Source organism: Carlito syrichta, unplaced genomic scaffold, assembly GCF_000164805.1.
Source record: "Carlito syrichta isolate Samal-C Ts95f unplaced genomic scaffold, Tarsius_syrichta-2.0.1 Scaffold311616, whole genome shotgun sequence".
In the NCBI taxonomy this organism is placed as follows: Eukaryota; Metazoa; Chordata; class Mammalia; order Primates; family Tarsiidae; genus Carlito; species Carlito syrichta.
This window is the reverse complement of record NW_007255712.1, coordinates 1,954,523-1,976,608: the sequence shown is the minus strand read 5'-3', so window position 1 is coordinate 1,976,608 and position 22,086 is coordinate 1,954,523. Positions and strand designations below refer to the sequence as shown.

At 34.4% G+C, this 22,086-nt stretch overlaps 1 protein-coding gene across 2 annotated transcripts in view; it reads left to right on the top strand.

The window, feature by feature from the left end:
• Positions 1–1,476: 1,476 nt before the first annotated feature.
• The window catches only part of ZPLD1 (zona pellucida like domain containing 1), a 58,685-nt gene continuing 38,075 nt past the window's right edge, over positions 1,477–22,086 (top strand). Inside the window, exon 1 of one of the 2 annotated variants that reach the window (XM_008068869.1) lies at positions 1,477–1,628. Coding sequence is in view for 1 of the 2 variants with exons in the window: in XM_021717969.1 (XP_021573644.1) it covers positions 20,894–20,905 (12 nt within the window). In the remaining variant the exon portion in view is untranslated. Of the gene's footprint in view, positions 1,629–20,881; positions 20,906–22,086 lie in introns of those variants that run through there. The other variant, XM_021717969.1, reaches the window with a different exon arrangement.

Sequence of the window (22,086 nt, the reverse complement as noted above, 5' to 3'; positions counted from 1 at the left end):
GAACGAGGAAAAGCCGCAGTTTCTGTCACCATCATTAGGAAGACCTAAGAAATTTCTCACGATTGCTTTAATAAATTATTTATTTTTTAATTTATACATTGTAGATACATGGAGGTACACGTAATGATTTGATACATTCTTGTTTCTATATTTTCAGTGAGTTCGTAACTCCCCAAATACAAGGACGTTTATATTTATGGTATTTGAAAAATCGGTAGAGTCATGTACTTCACATTTACTCATGGGTAGAAGTATCATAAGTATGCTTGTTTATGAAACTGACACTTCCCTGCAAAACACAAGCCTGGATTTGTATGTGTGGGAAATACCAAGCTCTCTCTCAACATTAAACAGGAGATAGAAGGCAATGTGAATAGCCCCTGGCTATGTTTGTTTTAGTGGTTACATTAGCTTTAAAATCACTTACCGTTTAGGGAAAGAGTTGGGTTCAGGGGATTGACTAGAAAACTTAAGAGGCTGAACTCCTGGATTTTAATCTCTGTTCACGGTAGCCATAGGCAACCCGCCTCTATCACAGAGGTAATTGAGAGCGTAAATGTTGTTAAAGTACTCCGAGCCAATTGAATAAAATGAAATCTTATAAAGGTGTGGGCCAGTGGTGTTACTGATGGAGCAGTGCGTTTTTTTCAGGGTAGCCATTATTATGAAACAGCCATGGAGTCAAGTATATCAACACAAAGGGCTTCCATCATCCCCACAGTTATCCCTAAGCAGAGCAATGCACAAAGTAAAGCTTCGCTGCAGTGAAGCATCTTGAAAAGCTTTCCCTGTGGCGCCCGCATCCCAGCTTCCCACTTTTCTTTCCAGTGAGAAATTATAATAGCTATTGGAGTGAAATGGTTATATGACTTTCAGACTGGTCCGAGGCTCCAAAGGCTGTTGGGCGTGGGAGTTGCTTGGAAGCCCCTAAACAAAAGCAGAGATAATGAAGCAGGCTCAGTGTCTAGCTTCCTCTTCACAATTGGGTCCTGTTGGATTTGTTTGCATTGACGACCTCTGAGTCATTATTATCCCAATCAAACCCGTTTTCACGATGATATTCCATATCCCATTTTCATCACTACATGAAATGTAGTATTGAAAGAACCAGGCATCTTTCACAAAGCACAACAGGACATTGATAACTGTGCATATTAGCTCCTGTTCCAATCCCAGGCCTTGTTTCATACTTATATGATTTTTTTCATAGACCAGCAGGCTTTCCCTCATCAGGTTGACGATGGCTCACTTCACACATACCACTCGAGACTTCTGCACAGTATAAAATAGAAGATCAAAAGCAGGTAGAAAAAAAAAAAAAGAGTAAGGGAATGAAATGAAAATTGAAAGAGACATAGTTGGAAGGAAACAAAGGTCTCTAAAAGATGAGCTCGGGTTTCATGTTGGTGATGATTACTCTTGCAAAACCTTCTGAGACCTGTGGAAACGCTTGTCTAAAATTCAGTTTAAAAAAAAAAAGACTTTTCAAAATAGGGAGCTCTTCTCTCATTTGAAGGTTTGAATCTTTTCTGAAAAAGTTTGGTAAGGCTAGGCATTTGAACACTCAGTCACATGCGGCAGAACCAAGCACATGGAGGACAGCTGACTCCACAGAACCAGGGACTTGGGTAAGTGCCCAGCACTGAAGCTGCCTAAAGTGACCGCAAATGCTGCCTTTTTAGTAAGTACGGAAGACTCTTTTTAATTTTATAATGTGCTTTTTTTTTTTAACCACGTAAGGCAATCTCTAGTAAAATTTTTCCAGTTGTTGTGGTTCCAGTGGTGGGTAAGGTTTGGGCTGGAAAGTATCTTAAATATAGCAAAAGGAAGTGAAAAACATCTTTCCATATTTGGTTGGAGAAAGATAGAAACAAAATTTTCTTTTGTGAGCTGCAATTCATCCCAAATATTTTGATTAAATTTGGAGAAAGGACCAACTCTTTTGGCAGCTTCTTCAATCTTGAGGTTAAAGCTGGAGGGCAAATGTTGTGCAGGATTTGCCACACCTTTGTGCTTTGGACATGAATCCAGCCCATAGTCCATGCCAGTCGGCTACAGCCCACAGGAGCTCTATCAATGGAAGCAAAAAAACTGTTTATATTTGAGATTTCTTATCAGGGTTCCATTGCACCAGAGAAGCTGGCTGGATATGGGTGGTATCATCTCTAATTACAAAGATGATATGATAATTGAAAATAATTATGCTGTGATTTTCCTTTAAATGAAAATTATTTTAATGATTAGTATTGTTAGAATTGGCATGGAATCTCACATAATCTGATAGAAGTCATCTTTGATCAAGAGGAAACGTTATAATTTCCATTTCTTGGATGATCTCTAAAGTGCCTTCCTTTCCAATAGCTCCTTCCACTTTGCCTTTGGTCAAGTCGGTTGCTTTTTGACATCAAGGAAGAGATCTCTCTTCCTAGGTTATATATTGGAGATAATAATCCTTTTGGTTTTAAGGCTTATGACATTATTTGTTTTGCTCCTCTGAATTGGCTTCTTACAATTCACTTTAAGGGTCAAAAAAAGAAAGTCAAAATAATTTTAAACTGTTGGTTTAAATAAAATTGGCGACAAAAAGAGGTTGAATACAGTTAACATGTCTAATATATCTCTTAATGCATAATGGAAAATCTCTCTATTATTTCATTTTTCAGTCACTAACCTTACCTCATGTGCCACAAACTTTCATTTGAATTATTGCTTCTGGTTTTTATATTTTTCAGTGTCCCTAAGTAAGTTTTTATTTTTCTTTGCTGACTATTATAATACTTAGCTAAATATAAAATCTAAAGATATGCTGTATATACTCTAATTTTAGAGATTTTCAAAAACATCCTCAAAATAAAATATAGTAATCAGTAGCAAGACCATAGTTGGTATTGCAGCAAATTCTACATTTCTTTCAAGATTTTTAACCCCTTTTTTCCCTTAAAAAAGACCTATAATAATGCAGAGGTAATAAACAATTGAAATTTTTTGCTAGGAAACCTGATTTTCAAAGTAACTTCTGAACTACGAGCAGATGCTCAGTCTATAATTTATTTAGTTATGACATCGGATAGTAAATTACTAAAATTTTATGTTTTTGTAGGTTTTTCAATAGCCTGAATAGCATTAAATTCATTAGTAGATGTTGATAATCTTTTGTATCATTAAAGCACCTATTAGTAAGGTTTGCTTGCAAGGAATTCAATTTTTGGTTAATTTACCAAATTTGTACTTTGTTTTTTCCTGTATTTAATCTAGATTATAAACTAGGCCAAGACTGTTAATTAAGCTTGATCTGGTTGCTGTGTTTTGTCTTCATTACAAAATGGTGTAGCTGGAATTCAGACACAAGAGCTTTACTAAGACTTGATAAAGTGTTAGGCTGACTTTTACAGATTTGGAGTCATTATTATTAGATGTCTAAGTTGATTTCCAATGAGAAATTATAGAAATTTCAAGTTCTCAAGACATTAGTGCTGAGGTAAAGAATGCTATACCTTAAAAAAGCAGCTGATCAATTCTACCAGTTCAATAATACTTTTCCAAATATTGAATGAATTTCATAACAAGCATTTTATTGCTAATGACCAATGGCCCTTACCAAGGTTTACAGAAAATATATCAATGAGAAAGTAATAAAAAGGGAATATTTGCTGAAAGAAATCTCCTTAGAAATACATTAAGTGTACTGTCTTCCATGTTTACAAGTTGTGTGTGTTTATAGTCACTTCCAAATTGTTTATAGCAAGGTCAGCAAACTTTTCCATAAAGGGCCACATAATAAATAATTTACTCTTTGTGGGTCTCTGTCACAACTACTCAAGTCTGCCATTGTAGCTCGGAAACAGCCATAGAAATTATGTACACAGATGGTTTCATTTATAGACACTGAAATTTGATTTTCATCTAATTTTCACTTTTCATTGAACACCATTTTTATTTTTATCAACCTTTTAAGGAATGTGAAAATGATTCTTAAGTTACGGGCCATATAGAAGTAAGTGGTGGGCAGAATCTGGACTGCAGGCCACAGATTATAGACCCTTTAGTTTAATGTATTAATTTTTCTAGAAATCATAATAAGACATATTCACACATAAAAAAATATAAAGCAACAAAATTATATACATGGATCTTTATGTATTTTTTTCCTGAGAAGTGGCCAAATATTTTAAAACTTATGAAGCCGTGTTTAAAGAAAATCTGCAAAATCACAAGAACAGCAAATTTAAAGTTAGATTAAAACGATCATTTTGTTATTTCTGTTGCTATATCTGTGAAAAATTCAGATGCGAAATACAAAAAATATATATTTAACTTGGTTAAAAGATAGTTGGAGCTAATTAAAATGTCAATGATTTATTTATTTGTAAAGTTAAGATTCTCTATAAAATAAGGTTAACTTGATCCTTTTGCTAGCATTGTAGTCTTTGAATATGAAATTGCATCATTCAAGAAGTAAGAAAGAATAAAGACCACTTCTTGTCATCTATTAGAATTTAAAGTACAATATTTGCTCAAATGTGCTTTACCGAGAAATAGCCACAGTTCATACAGCTGCACTCTCTGTTGAACTCACCATCATTACACCACAGAATATAAATCTTCTTTACATTACATGAATTGTGCTCTCAAATCAAACCATTTTTCTTTAAATAAGAAGTATTATGGAATTAGAAAGAATTTATGACCGATTTTTCTTCCCATTTCAAATGTAACTTATCATAATTTGGACATAATGTTCTAATAATTGAATAATCTTTAAAAATTATTCATCTTTTATAGATTTTAAATCTCTATGTATAGAGTATACATATTTTAAAAACCTATGTGTATTATGCATATTTGTGCTCACATATTCTGAGCACAAATTCTGGCACAGCAATTCTAATTAGAAATATATTTTGAATGAGCATTTAAAATTAAGGTAATATATTTCTAGTTCCTAAAATTCCTTGCTTTATCAAGTCTATCAAAATCTGTGTCATCACCGTTAATGGAGTTAAAGGGAGACTTAGCAAAAGATTGTATTACCCAAGTTTGGTATTTTTAGTTTCTAAAAATTAAAATTATTTACATAGCATAAAAAGTACCAGCTGAATATTTTTAAATGAACCAATTAATTAAAATTATTTACAGAACATACAAATACTAGTGAGACTTTTTTTTTTTAAAAGAACTGAGTCAATTAACTAAATTCAAGCAGTTTTTAATTTACAAGTTTTACATACATAGATACAATTTCAAGTCAATTTCTATACTCTGTCTCATTTCCTTATATTAAAAACATATAAAAATCAATATAAATTACTTCTAGTGATGGATGGATTGATTTGAGAATTTTAATTTGATTGATGTTTAGATGAAATTGAAAATTTTAATTTCATTAGTGATGGAATATTTAAACAGTAAAGCATTATCTTGATCAGACTGAATGTTGGTATATAAAATCTATATTTTAACAGTATGGCACTATCCTTTTTTGTGGCAAAGTAATCATTCACTTTGTAAATATTTCTTGAGACTCTGCAGTAGGTCTGGTACTCTAGTAGCTCATAACTACAAAGATGAATGCAATACTCTTGCTCCCATGAAGCTTACAAATTTATTAGGAAAGAAAAAAATACGAATGCAAGTTGTACATCTAAGCTGGGCATGGGTGGGGTGCGTGCCTGTAGTTTTAGCTACTCGGGAGGCTAAGGTGGGAGGATCACTTAAGGCCAGGAATTCAAGGCTGTGGTGATCTATGATTGTGCCACTGCACTCCAGCCTAGGTGACAGAGTGAGATCCTAACTCTAAAGGTAATAATAATTAATCAATTAAAATGAAAATATGATGTACATCTAAGAGGTGATTTTGCTTCTTAGGAGACTTTTGGTAATGTTTGGAGATATTTTGGGATATAATGACTTGGGTGGGACTGCTCCTGGTATATAGTGGGTTAAAGTGAAGGATGCATTAAACAGCCTACAATGCTGTAAGACATCCTACAACAAAGAATGATTTGCTCCAAAATGTCAATGGTGCCAACGTGGAGAAACCGTATCTAAATGTAGAAAATTTTTAGAACTGCTATTATGACGCACAGACTCTGGTGAGAATACAGATGAGGAAGTGATCAATTCTACAAGCAAGAAAGATTGTTTTGAAAGAGGAATGTCATAAAAGAAGAGCTATGTGTTGGTAGATTCTTGAAAAGCTAAATGGGAGATGTTTCTGTGGAAAGGGGTGGACTTTGGAAGAGCTACTTCACAGGTTTAGGCAGCAAAGTGAACAAAGGTGTGGTGATATTAATTTTGGAAATTGTAAGAAGTCTCGAGTGGATAGGATGGATATTGAGGAATAGTAACCTGATATTGGATGAGAAGAATTTTTTTTTTCTATGTCATAGAATGGGGTTTTCTCCTGAAAAGTATTGGAAACTATGAAGAGTTTCAAGCAGGGATGTGACATGATCAGACAGTCTATCTACATGATTTCATCAACCTTGATGTGAAGTATCATGATTATTTCAGGAAATGCAAAATCCTAAATCATTTGATTAGAGAAAAACCACAGGGAGAAATGGTCTCCCAGTGGGAAAGAAGGATCCCTACTTCTTTCCCTACAAATGTTTTGCTTTTTATTCAATATTTGTCACTTTATTTGTCAGAACTCAATCAAAGAAATAAAAACAATTTTAATTCATATTCAGTAGGCTTATGAATGTATTATGTTGCTGATTGGCTGATTCTTGCAGGCTTAAATTGCCATGTTATAGCATCAGGGAGCATCGTCCTTTCTTGGAAGTTCTGTTTTCAGATTCCTGCTATGGAGTCGTGGTAGAGAAAAATAAAATGTTGCCAATTTTTAAAAAAGACAACTAGAAATGGAATCTCCACTACAGCAAAACCCTGTTTCTTCTCAGTGGTTCACAATCCTGAAAGCTTCTTAAAGTCACTGCAAGACAGATTTAGGTATTTTCTAAAACTCCTCAGGTAACTCGAATTAACAGTAAGGGTGGAGACCACGGTATTAACTCAGGGAGTTCTCCTATGAATACAGAGTATTAATCTTTAAATTTTCTTTGACTTTATAATGATTTTTAAAAGATTTTTCTCCTGTTAACTTACCTCTTACTTCCATTAAAAATTAACATGAAATTGCATTTTCTGAGCATATACCAATTTTCAAAGAGTAGCTTTCTGTTACAGAAAAGAGGGAACCAGACTATGATACCTTACATGAAATTCATGATTCGAATGTGTCTCATTCAAGTAACAGAGAGATTTCAACATGGAGTTTTTGAACAGTGACATGCATACTCTTTAAAAAGTTTTGTTTTGTGCAACTGAGCTCTGTGATTGGTTGATTAACATGACTAGTGAGCATGGCGCAATGAGGGAAAGACTGGGAGCTGATCTTCCTATAGCCCATTCTCTGATCTTTAGCTACAGATCACATATTCCATCTTATGCAGCAGCCTTAAGAATGCGAATTTTCTTACTAATGTGCTACAGGAGAAACTGTGTACTGATGCTAATTCATTCCTGTAAAAAAGTAACCAAAAATGTCAACCTAATCCGTTGTTTGCTCAACAAATAGTCATTAACTATTTGCTCTATTTAAGGCTGTGACTTTTTTTATTCATCAGGAAACAGAAGGGAAAAGAAGGTTCAGTTTTTGTTCCCCATGGATTAATTATAGCATTGCACCAATAAGTGAATGAAACAACACTATTGTTACAAATAGTCCTCTTCTCTCCAGTCTCTTGAATATCTTCTTTGCATTTTGCATTTATTTCTCTGCCTTCAAAGTTTTCCATTTGAGAAAAAAAATTTCCTTTAGTTATGAATTTCCTTCTGGGAGCTTCCTATTTTTTTCCTTTAATCAAAAATGAGTATCCTATATGTGCTGCCTCTACATTCTTACTATATATTTAAAACAAACACCTTCTCAAGACACAAACAAATAGATAACCAATCGGACTCTGATCCATCTCTGAGTCCTTGCCCAGAACTTTGGAAACCTATTTTCTCTTAACATTGTTCTTATGGGTATTCAGTCTTGAAATGCTAATTTCTATGTTTTCTGCTTCTGCGAGGCCAATCAAAACCTGCTTGTGGTTGGGGAGTTTCAGCCCATGGATACCATGTAACTACCTTGTTCTAAACCAGTAGCTTTCAAACTTTTTGACTACGACTCACAGTAAGATACTTTATATTATGATCTAATATACATACACCTATATGTATATATACAACACATATATATTTTACAGCACATACACAGTGTTCTCTAATAATCTTCATGTTCCATTTATGAATAATCTTCATGTTCATCTTTTTTCATGGAGCTGTCCAATGAATAGACCAAATTAGACACTTATTGCTCTTCATTTGGCAACTACTTATGTATTGATCAGTGTGACATCTTTTGTGCTCATCTTTGGGTAGAGACATTTTTCTTATGATGAGTCTTGGTTTTCATACTGTCCGTAACAGAACATCTACCAAAATGTGAAATAAGCACTTCTGAAGCAGTGCAATCTCTATGCTTTTAAGGATTTATGTTCAAATTTGTCAAAGGTTCTGACTTACTAGTTATAATGCAATGTTATCTGAATTCTCATTCAAAATAATGCATCTCTCTGCTCACCTTCTTTCTCCATTCCCCACTAAGGTCACTTTTCCTTTGTCTGAGATCCATTGTTAGAACTGCTTACCTTTCATACTGTAGTCTGCAGTCATTTCTAGAGCATTCCTGGTATTTTAGATCCCAAAGACCATTTTGGCTAATGGAACAGGAGCTGAAAATTGTGTTTAGAGTTATGTCTTATATTTCTAACTCTAGCTATTGCAGGGCTACAATTTTATTAGAATTATACTCATCTCATGCAAGACACAGAAGCTTATAAGCTGTCTTCTTAAGAAGTAATAATTTTCCTCCCCTTCAGAACTCTCTTTTTCCAATATCTTGACACCATTGACTTTGATCCTGTAATAAGTCAGTTCAATTTCTTTCTCTTTTCTTGACCCTACTACATAAAGGATGAAATGGCCTTTTTCTAAGGTACCACAACCTAGTTATAATTATTTAGCTACTTAGTCATGTAGGATCTTATTTTATAGATAACAACAGTTCAAGAGAGGTAAAGTGAGTTATTCAAGGTACAACAGTTTGAATAAGTTATCTATAGGTCAATGGTTTCCAAATTTTTATTATGAAAAGTTTCAAATATACAAAAATTAAAATAGTATAATCTTCAATATTTTGCCATATTCCCTACACACTCACACACACATATGCATGCACAAAGATTTTTTTTGTGTGTGAATCAATTTAAAACAGAAATACTACTGCAGCTTAAAAGTCAGAATTAATAATTATTTTCCTTCAGTTACTGATTTTCAGAGTAAAGATTTGATATAATGGCTATCTCCAATGATCTATGATTTTTTAAAATTCATAAATAAAAACAATTAATATGGTGCTTTATGAAGTATTTAAGCATAAAGGTTTATATTTTAGGTTCTCTCAGATTTCAACATTGATTTTTAAGTTATATATATACGCTACTTGATCCAACTGGCTAAAACTTTTGTGGATCTGATTTCATAATGCCTAAAAGTATCTTATTGTGTGGATGTAATTTTATTATTAGCAAGCAGATAATTTAGAAATATTAGAAGTTATTATTTCAGGAACAGTTTTTAGTGCTTTTCTTTTACATTATTTATAACAATCATGCAACTACCTAAGAAAAACATTTAGCCACTTGGCATCAGTTCTCATATCTAAAAAACAAAGGTGGCTCTGTTTGCTTCAGCGTATTCCTCAGTGTGATGTCATGAAGGTTAGCACTACATCCCCCCAAACACCTCAACAAATAATAAAAAAAAAATTATGAATGTTAATGAGAACAGGGTTGAAAATGTGTTCCAGGCAGAATAAAGTGCTGTCATACATTACTAGAAGCTTATTTTATTTTGTGATTATTGCTTCCTAAAGGCCTTTGTGAAACAAACCGAAATGTAGACCCAAGGAGAAATAAAGAAGTATAAAGCCAATAGTCACATTTATTTATTTTTCATGTAATTTTAATTTTATCATTTTTGTCTGTGGAAGGAAGGACAAAACCATTCAAAAGTGTCAGGGCTAATGCTTTCCTTTAGCAACACTGAGATTAGGCTGTGAGACCTCTTGCTGTTTATATTTCTTATGAAATAGCAAAAGGTAGATATGAAGGTGTTCTGAGTGCTCCATTTGCCAACTTATCAATTGTCATGGATAAAGCAAGAAGGCAATGGAAGATCTCTAAAGCCTCTGGCTATAGAAAAGTCTAAATTCTCATAAGGGAGGTGATATTTGAAAGAAGGTCCAGGGAATGTATCACTATTTTCTCCTGTCGTTGTTAAAAACATTATGATTCCCGTGCTTTTTATAGCTGGGCACCTTTTCAGTCACCCTCTAGCCCAATACTTTATTTCATACAAGAAGTAACTGACAGTAAGATCCTGCATGTGACATCACCCAGACCACGCAGATGGTGACAGAATGAGAACCAGAGCCTAATCCTGTGATTGTGTTTACTCAAGGATGTGTTAGTGTGTGTGGCCTAAATGTCACGTTATACACAACATACAGACGATATAAAAACATAGACATCTCTGCGAGCCTTTAGAGGAAAGTTGTTGGGAGAATCAGCTTGCACTTTATGATGGTAAAGCAATTTTTTTCCTCAAGAAATCTTTCACTGCCCCAAGTCATAACGATAATCTCTGAAATTAATTTCTAGAAGTTTTATTGTTGTTAATGCTAAAGTGTTTCCCTTTGGTTCAAAAGTTTTTGGAGGACAGAAACAGATATTCTGTGCATTTAGTGAAGTCACATCAAACTGGCACTTATTAGCAAATTCAACTCTGAATTTTTGGGAAGAAAAGAGGAAATGCAATGAAAATAAACAATATGTGCAGTCTTCCTGTGATTTCAGTCAATGAGTTAGTTTGTGACCCTGCATAGATGTGAGTGACAGACAATACCAAACTGATTTGCTTCTGTTGGTTTTAGTTTCCATGTACCTCTCTGTGTGTGAGTATCTCAATATGTGGTCTATGATTTGAGTGTTTAAAGACCTGAATTTTACATGTAACCTGGCAAAACAACAACTTGTTTTGTGTTTAGCATGAGGTATTTTTTATGCCATACATTGAATTATTAAAAATTTGATTCTAACATTTTAAGGATTAATATTCAATTAAAGTTATAAATCCCCAAACCTAGCTAATCTTCAAGATTTTAAGTTCATATTCTGACTTGTTTAGAAATCAACAAACATTTTTATGTGGTCTTTGAATAGGGTTTTATTTTATATGCAAAAGTAGTTTCAGAATAAAAAAGACTGATGCATTACTTAAACGGGCCAAATTTCCTGACTCATTTTAACCACTTAAAAAAATCAAGATGCATACATTCTCTAACATTAAGAAATAATTCTTTAGTTTTTGATTCTCTAAATGAGTACTAATGTATTAAAAAAAGCATTTATCTTCTCTACTAACTGAAATTACTTATTAGTCAAATGTTTTGGTTTGTACATGACTAGATTCTTATTTGTAGCCATCGTGTAACATAAGCCTATTAATAACCTAGGACTCATATGGAAGGTCGATTTTTAGAACTTTTATGAATCGCCACACTGATTTCCACAGAGGCTGAACTAGTTTGCACTCCTAACAGTGTAGAAGTGTTCCCTTTTCGCCACATCCTCTCCAGCATCTGTTATTTTTTGAGTTATTGATGATGGCCATTCTGACTGGAGTTAGGCAGTATGTCAGTGTAGTTTTAATTTTGCATCTCCTTAATGACTAGCAAGGCTGAACATTTTTTCATATATCTGTTGACTGCTCTGATGTCTTTTGAGAAGTGTCTATTCATATCTTTAGCCCACTTTGTAGTAGGGCTGTTCGTTTTTTTCTTTTCAGCATGTTTGAGTTCCTTGTAGATCCTTGATGTTAGGCCTTTGTCATACATGGAGTTGGCAAATTTTTTTCCCAGACTCTGTGCTGTCTCCCTGCTCACTTGATGGCTTCTTTGGCTGTGCAGAAGCCTGTCAGTTTAATGAGGTCCCACTTATCTATCTTATCTCTTATGATCTGGAATATACCCGGAAGAACTCAGATCACTCTGTGAAAAAGATACTTGCAAACGTATGTTTATCGCAGCATTGTTCACAGCAGCAAGAACATGGAACCAACCATGCTGCACATCGAAAGAGGACTGGCATTGACAAGCATTATCTTTGCCATCATCATCTTCATCATCATTATATTGTGACCGGTAGCATTAATAGAAAGATATTGCCCCAAAACAGGAGGGGATATTTTAGTTATACCAGATTTCATCCTCCATTTTGAAAGCCACATTTAAAAGAGAAAATTCAAAACTTACATGATGACCAGGAATCATCCCACAATAACTGAAAGCATGTCACATACTGCTTAGAAAGTACTAAATGTGATTTTAATTTTTGTCTTACTTCAGGAGGAAAATGGGGTACCAATAGGTAACAGCAAAGAAAACAAAGGGTTGAAATTAACCTAAAAAATAATTTTCTGTAAATAAAGTTTCAGAAAATGATAAAAAAATCATTAAAAAAGTGCTACTAGTGAGTATACTTTCATCTCAGATATCTATGCTGACGATATAATGATATATGGCATACTAGAGCTCGACATTAGGGGAGTAGAGAAAGGTGATACCAGGAAGGCTCAAGGGGATCTGAACTTACAGCCTCTCCCCAGTTGGGAAGTGTCCTTCCTTAATTTACATGATCAAGTTTATTTAACCATTTAATTTTCTAATATTATGAAAGTACAAAATAGTTCAATTTTTATATCATCATATTTACATGGAAATGACTAGACAATGCAATATATAAAATACATATAATAAATAAAAAAAAGAGGATTGGATAAAAAAAATGTGGTACATATACATAATGGAATACTGCGGCAGCCATAAAGAAGAACAAAATCATGAACTTCGTAGCAACCTGAATGGTATTAGAGTTTATAATACTAAGTGTTCTCGCACAGAAACAAAAAGCTGCGTATTACATGTTCTCACTCATAAGTGGACCTTGAACAACTACCGTAATACTATAAGGAAAGGATGGACAGTAGCAGGAAACTGCGGGGGTGGGGAGCAGGGAGGTGGGATTGACAATAGTTGATATCTGCCTGGGGAAGGGGGGAGCACACCTCATCAATAAGGATACCTGCATGGTGAATATTTGTATACCTAGCCCTGAATTGTACCCCACAATTTTAAATAAAACTTAAATTAGGAAAAAAAACCCTAGGACTTAATAAGTTAAGGAAGTTGACTTCATTGCTGTTAAAGCTGCCACAGCCTATCTAGCTTATATAACCCAAGTGTTTTAACATCTGTTAGATGCCAGATACACATGACCCAATTCTCTCTGCAACCATGCAGATTTTAGTATTTAATAACATTTTGTATTTCTTGACTCTTAAAATATTTGAATAACGTTTCATGTCATTTAATTATGTTCGATTTCGTAAAAATCTTGGATTTTCTCACATTCTTCTTGCCTGGTAGAACCATAGAATTCTTACAGATCTAAAATAATATCTGAGGAGTGGGTTTTTTTAAATATGACAAGAGACTAAAAGCATATAACAATCAAATACAAAACATAAACATTTTCATTTAGCTGTATTCTCTTTCTGGACTCTTCTTTTTTTTCATATCTTGGATAGGAAAAATAAAACCAGGTATGTAATATATTTTTTATGAATTGGGGAAAATTGAATATGAAATTGATATTGGATGCTATTATAACTTAATTATAATTTTCTTGAGATTGATAATGGTATTGTGGTTATGTGGAGAAGGTACTTATTCTTATGAGATGTGTGCTGAAATAGTGATCAAAATGTTTAAAACTTACTTCCAAATGATCCACCACAACAGATAGCTGGATGGATGGATAGATGAAGGGATGGAGAGAGAGAGAGAGAGAGAGAGAGAGAGAGAGAGAGAGAGAGAGAGAGATAGAGAGAGAGAGAGAGAGGAAGAGAGAGAGGGAGAATAAGTGAGAGGGAGAGAGAAAGAGAAACAAAAAGATGATAGAAATATCTGATTGGAATCTCCATTTCTCAAAGTTGTGCTGGTGTGTTGGATTCTGCCCCGGCCTCAGCTTCTGAGCATATAACACTGATAATAATGATGTCTAGAAGTCTATTTAATTATGAGAAGAAAATCTGTGGAGAATTCATGGAGAATCTATGTGTCTGTACAGGAGTTTTTCCATAAAACTAGTTAATAGCTTGGTTACACTCAAAGAAGTCTTTTTTATTTCTTTTGACGTAAACTCAAATTACATTAGAGACTGCTTTTCTGCCCATGGCAGAAAACACCTTATCTTGCCAAGATAACTCTGGTTTAAATTTTAGTTTCTTCAAGGTAACTATCAGTCATAGCTAACATTCTCCCCATCTACCTTCTCCTAACCATCTTAGGTTTCCCATATGGAAAGCGAGAATAGGGAGACAGTATAGTGCAGGTTTAAGAGCCCAGCTACTCCCTCTACCACTGTCAAGGTGAGTGGCCTAAAGCAAATTACTTACCCTCTTACCTTCTTGGTCCTCACCTGCAAAATAGTGACAATTATAGTACCTGTCTCATATGGTTGCATTGAGAATTGAAAGGTGAGATTGCTAAATCTCTTACAATAATATCTTATACATAGTGATTATTATATACATTAGCTATTTTTAAAAAATCTTATTACCCTGGTGTTGGTAAGGATTCTTGGTCCATTTACCATCTTGTGGTCTAAAGTGACCTCAGTGGAGAATTCCCATCTGTTTGGCTTTTTGAGTATTGTCATTGCCCTTATTGTGTTCACTATGGCTGGCATGACTTATGCTCTCTTTTCTCAAAATGATTTATCCCATCTCCTACCAGTACCAGTGACTTATACCTCTTACCAGTCATTTTACACACAATCTCTTGCTGGAGCTACTGGTCCTTATTCCCTATCTGGTTCCTGGCTTTGGGGCCATCCATCTTATAGCTAACCATATCCTGGCTTCCCAGCAACGCAAAAGGCATCTCAATTTTTCAGTTACCTTCTTTGTCTCCTTTGAGGGGTCATGAAAGCTTTTAAAGATATTCTCCATGCCAGTAGCAAGACTGCATGGGAGGTAATCTCAAACCTTCCCTTTGTCTAGGTCTGTCCTACCACCATTGCCACTCAACTCTGATTTCCCCATGGTGCCATGGATGCTTTGACAGACACTTCCCACCAGGTTTTAGACAAAAAGTCAGGCATATATCCAGTTTACTTCTAGATACCCACATATCTAACTGGGTGTTTTTTTTTTTTAATCAAAAGTGGAGGCCAAAAAGAAAACCCCTCATGAAAGTCTAACCACTCTTTTCCATCTTCTCTGCGCTCCTTCGTGTGGAGCAGAGCATTGTGTTTATGCCATATTGTCTGTCACACCTTCTCTTAGGTTTTAGTACAAACTCTGTGCTCAGTCCTTCAAACCTGGCTCTTAAAATTAAAGCTTGGATATGGGACAGCCAAAATTTCCTCTGTCTTTAGCAGTCAAAAACATGGATTTTTCTGGCAATTTTCTCCATTATAGGTTTCAAATAAGACTGAAAGTCAGAATCAGACAATATTTTCCTTTTCAGGTAGATTCTGTTCTTATTTTCCTCAAAGGAAAGAGATCTGTGGGGCAACCGAAATCATCATGATGAAACCCACTTAAAATACTATTCCATTATTCATAAATTCCACACAAGAATGGGCAATTTAAGGAATTTCAGGGGAAATTTTGTCTACAGGAGGTAGCTGTAGCACCTAACTGCTTTATAAAACCCTATCCCTCTGAATGTGTCGGGAACATTCTCCTGGTGGTGCCTGCTATATTTATATGCGACCCTATGTGACACCCGACACAGGCTTGCTCTCACAGCTTAAAATAGCATTGCTATTCTGTATCATAATATGTGTTTCATTTTTTATAACGTCTCAGTTTTATATAGAAAAATTGGGTTTCAATTCATTTGGCCCCAACCCATTGATATCTTGGGCCCTTCTCCATCCCTGCTTCCATTCCAGTACCTTGATCAATTACTTTTCCATCTCAATAGATGGTGGTACTACCATTTAGTGGGTTGATCAAGACATAAACTTGAGAGCCATTCTTGATCCCTTTCTCTTGCTCACTCTGCACCCAGGATTCGACAAGTCCTGTTATTTCCTTTTTTAAGATAGTATTTTAAGTTTGTTTACTTCAATGCATCCCAGGTGTTACAATCTTACTCCTCAATCCAAAGGCCTTCAAAGGCTTCCCATTTCATTTAGGAAAAATCGTGTACCATCGTCCCCCTGCCTTTACCTTCAATCTTATCTCCTGGGCCACTTTTCCTCACTCAGGGCCACGGAACTTCTTTCATGAAAAGTTTCACGTAGTATTGACCGTTTTTACATTTGGGAACCTACTGTCTTGCCATGAGGTCTACCTAGAGTGTCTTCTCCAGCCTTCACCTGACTAACTCAGACCAATGCTTCCATTCTTTTCAACCATGGCACTTCACAGAAAGTCCTTCCCTGACACCTGCATTTAAATTAGCTTCTACCCTTAGGGTTTTTCTTGAGGCACCCTTTACTTCTATTTTGTAGCACTTGTCAAGTAGATTTTCTAAGTACTTTTTAATGTGTGTGACTATTAGTTAAATGGTCATCTCTCTCTTCAGTCTGTAAATTCTGTGAGGATAAGGCCTATTCTAGTCACTGGATCCCCAGAACTCTGAGTCTGACACTTAGAAGTTCCTCAATAAAAATATGTCGAATAAATAAATTAATTAATACAGAATTTTCAAATTAGAGGTGTACTACTATAAAGGAGCTCTTTTATTCTTAAGCAAAAATTAACCAAGGTATGAAGTTATACTTCCATTATTAATTATTGCTACCCTTGGAAATACTTTCGAATATTGGGAAGTGGGTTTATATTTAGCCAGAATGTATCAACATTGTGTCCCTTGTGATTGACTGATTCCTGTGCAGTGCCTTCTTTTGTAAATATTTTGCATATCATCTCTATTTAAAAAGAAATATTTTGATTCTGAAATAATCACACTAATAGTCGACTGTCTAATTTGCTAGAAGGAAATGCTATGATAACTAGTAAAAGTATTAATCAATTATTAATTTATTATGATTTACACTTCATGAAAGGAGGAAGGAAGTCGATATCCTAACACATCTTCAAAGATACTTCAGAAAAATAAAATGTACAAATATCTTAAAAAGGAGCCTGGTGAATTATTAAGAAAAAGCTTTTAAAGTGACTTAGTTCAATCTGTCATTTTACCTACTGTCCCAAAACTAAGGTACTAGAATAAATGTTCTAAACTAAACACTGTAGATCATTTAAATGCTGTAGATTACTTGAGAAAGCCCTCAACAGAAAGACAAATGAGGAAGGCAGGCGAAGGGAAATAAATGAACACTCACTTTGTGTCAGAGAAAATTGGAGTCGGTTTTTCTCTTAGGAGCAGCCTTTAGCATTCATATTTCCTTATGGTATACATCAGCATCTTTAGAGTCATAAAATTTCTGAATGTCTTCTTGATGGCTAAACATATTTCCTTCTTTGTTGGAGGCATTATTCTGAAAGTACATGGTGTACTTTATTCTTTGTTTAGCAAGACAAGGACATTCTACATTAAAGCATGTATAAGTACATAATAATGGATATTTCCAATGATGGCTTTGTATTTTCATTTTCTTTTTAATATATGGTTGCCTCTAATGTCCAAGTGCAGCATAGAAATAAGGAATATAGAGTTTCAGTCTAGACACCCCATCAAATACATGTTTCTTCATTAAAGAGCTTTGGTCCCTAGCACTTTAAAGCTGATAATTTTGGAGGGTGAGCTAATATTTCCTTTTTCTAGAGGGAAGACTGTGTAACACCACGATTCTTAACTGTGCAGGACAGCTGCCCACTTGTGTCACTTTAGCTCCTCTTTACCAGGCTTCTGTCAGTTGCTTCCAAGGCTGGCTGGTGTAGAGCTTCATTCCTTTAACTAAAACTTTGATGTCTGTTAAAATATATACATTCCTTCTCCATTTTGTTGGAAACAGTTAAAACTGTTTCCAGTTATTTAAAGCCTGATGAACTGTTTTTCTGATCTTTTCTGCAGAGCAGGCTTGTGTGAGTGATAGAGGCAATGGGCATGAGGCTGTGTGCCGCCTGGTAGAGACGACATGCCTGTGCAGAGTAGCTGCTCAGTAAATGCAGAACCAAGATGAGAGGACAGGGGCATCACCGATGCCAAAGAACCCATTTTATATGTTTGTGAATCTGTATGATTAAACAAAATCAACTTTAGTTTAGTGGAAAAAAATGCATAAATCTTAGATTAAACATTTGAGGAAATGACGCTTGAATTTTTAATTTTTCTTTCCAACAATAACAACCAACTGGCCTATATAAACGCAATAAAATTAAGGAAGTTTAAAACTTTGATAAATTGTTGAGCTCATTTGTCTCTGCAAAAGTTGTTTCTCGAGAGCAGATAAAGGCACTTTCGATCATGTTCCCTTTTTTCAGGTCATTGGGGTGCTATCTAATAAATTACTTTTCTCAGGCTCTAACAGCCACCTTTATTCATCTGAAAAGGTTAATGCAGCTTTTCAAAAAGTGTCCAAGTTATTCCCAGAGAGTAATTTATACACTAAAAAGTCTGGTTTATTTGGGAAGTGCCTAAATAGCAAAAAAAAAAAAAAAAAAAAAGAAAAAGAAAAAAAGAAGATGAAGAAGAGAAAAAGAAAGTGAAGTACACAATTAAAGACATATAGATCTGATTGTTTATAACCAAAATTTTTCTCCTCCTCAAGTTTTCATTTATGTACATTGAATACACACACACACACACACACACACACACACACACACACACCCCTTACCACTTTATTTGAAATTTCTGTATCTCCTTCCCTTTATTCTAGAGCTTTCTTTTATTCTTCTTGCTTTATCCTTCTCCATGACACTTAGCAAAATATACTCTATGTTTTACTTATAGACTTGGTTCTTTTTGTCTTCTCTTAGAACTCATAAGAAAACTTAGACTTAGAATGTAAGTTCTATGCAGATAGAAAATTTTTCTAATTGATGACCTCAACCCCCTGGACAGTATCAGGCACATGTAAACATCCAATAGTTATTTGATAACAGAATGCAAGAATGAATAAATATTGATCAAATTTACCAAGGAGTTGCTGAATTTTCATTTGACTTAGCATTATATATATTGTTTTCTGGAAAGTGGTACCACATAATGGTTGAGGGTAGTTTCTATCATTGCCCTGCGCACGCATCCTGATTCTAACACTGACTGTCTTGGACAAGTTTGGCCTTGGGCAAGTTACTTAACATTTCTGTGCCTTAGTTTTCTCATCCCCAGAATATGGAGCCTAAATTACCTATCTCATAGTTAGAAAATACGTATGAATTACTTAAAGCATTATGGTACACAGTAGCTCTTAAAACTCACTAGTATTACCATTAAACCAATTTTTAAGAAGAATAATATTCTTTATGCACTCATTGCCTAAATGGAATAGAGTCACGACAATTATGCAGATATTAAAAATATTTTGTCTCAGCCATCTGAATCATTTAGTTCAGAGCCTATTTTAAGCATACATTATTAATATAATTTACTTTCTGAAAATTAGCAAGACATTAATTTTATTTATTTGACAAACTCCAATCAAGTAAAATAGAGTAGTGTGATAATTCCAAAGGTCAAGCTCATTTTTTAATTCTGTTTAGTCATTTACTAGGTCTGTGACCCAGGGAAAGTCAATTAAAAACTTAAGGCTGCAGTTTTCACATTTGTAATGTGCTTAAAATTAAATCTATGTTAGTAGTTGAATATTAAACACAACACAGTTCCTGGCATGTACAGTAACAAATCTCAATAAAAAGAATGTCAAAAAAGATTATTTTATGTATAAAGCTTAGAGAAAAGTATTTGTGATAGAGTTGTATCAATTTATATAAAATTGAGTGAGAATTGAAAGTGAAATTATAATTTTCTCACTCCAAATTCAATCCTAAGCAAATAAATTAGAAATGTATGTGTTGGAAGAAGTTACTGTAAAAAAATTAATATATGAGAAATATTGACACATTTGACAGCAAATCACTTAGTATATGACTTCTTTTTCCTATTGGTACCAGTTTAAGAGATATGGGTGTCTCTTTTTAAATCAGCACTCTGAATTTCTTAAAATTCATCATTTTACATACAATCTTTCTCCTCGTCTTCCTCTTTTATTCCTATCATTTAAATTTCTGAAGGTACTAAATAAGAAACACATGTAAAACTTTTGTGCACGCATATTTTCAAGGTCATTATCTCAGAATGTATTATTAATATTTTGTAATATTGAATGTATTAGGCAATTTTGTAAACGTATTCTACCAAAGTAAAGGTGTTGGTTGCTGCACTTAGATGCAGTGGAGAAGGTGAAAAATCCTTCTGCTCAGAATCTCTAACAAGAGTTTGTTGTGCCACAGTGGGACTGCAGGCATCTCAGGTCATTCCAGAGCAGACCATAGAAATTGGTCTAACAAAGGGCTCACTGAGCATTTTTAGCCAGGTCAGAACTGTAATACTCATGTCTGCAACTGCACCTAAGAGATAGGGAGCCTGAGATGCTAGGACATGATGCTTGGATAGTGTAAAGAGTCTCAAAAGAGTCCCCAAACCTTGAACAATTCCACTTCAGAAAAGAATTTTGGGACTGTTAGGGTAGCACCTTTAAGCTTGCTACTTGAATTGATGCTCAGGTTTTCCATGTGTAGGGAAATGATGGAGATAGGGTTGGGGATGCAAAGTTGGCAAGTTAATAGTTCATCATTTTGTTTTAACTTGTAGGTAAAGTATAGTCTTCAGAATTCTTGAAAATTCCATAAGCACTGCCAGTATCATAGGGATTCAAAATATGGATACGGTCAAACTAAGATCTCAGTGCCTTCTGTATGTCCTAACTATACCATTCTTTATGCACTTACACTTCATAAAGTCTGTGATCATTATCTTGATTTTCAAATGACAAATCTGGAGAATGGCTGAGAAGGGATTTGAATTTATACCTGCTGAAATCAAGATCAATATAGTTTCTGTTAAAGCAAGCTACCTTATACCTCTACCTATTTATTTATTTTTTAAATTATTTTTTATCTCAATACCTTTGGGGGATATAAGCAGTGTGCCCACCTCTTATTTATAGAAGATTTTATGATGGGTTTTAGTCTCCATGATGGCATTCTAGGTTTTATTCACTGTATGAAGGAGAACGACATGCCTTTTTTGGGCAACCTCAGATCTGATCTAAAGTAAAGCTAAGAGTTTACTACTGTTTTCAGTGAGCTCTTCAGTTAGTATGAGTTTTTCATCTGTTTTTGGTCAACACAGATGTGTCCAGTTTCATCTGTAATAATATTTTTATTGTTTTCACAATGAGAAATAAGGACCTCCTCCTTTTTAAAACAATAACTTCTTCCTCAAAATGTCCCATCATGAAAATATATCTATTAAGCAAATTGCATTAGTTACATAAACTTTTTATTCATTGTCAGATGGAAAGATATATAAAGGGTACACAATTAAAAGCTAAAGAAAACAGCTGAGGATAAACTGTAACCCCAAAACATTAACTTTATTTAGTAATAGATGATATATAGGTAGCTCATTTAGCAAACTTTACCATCAGAAAGACCTGGGGTTGAATTCTAGTTCTTCCACTTGCTTTCCAGATCACCTAAACTTTCTGAGACTCTTTTTTTTTTTTTTTTAGATACATGAAGTAATGATTCCAACCTTACTTAATCATTATAAGGTATATAAATGAGAGACAATAGGTAAATGATTTGGCATGCAGTGCCTTCTTTGTGCAAAGAATGCATTCAATAGATGTTATTTTACTCTTGTGGAGGAATATAAAGGCTAGAAAGCATTTCAGAACAATAAAAATAACTAGCCAACTT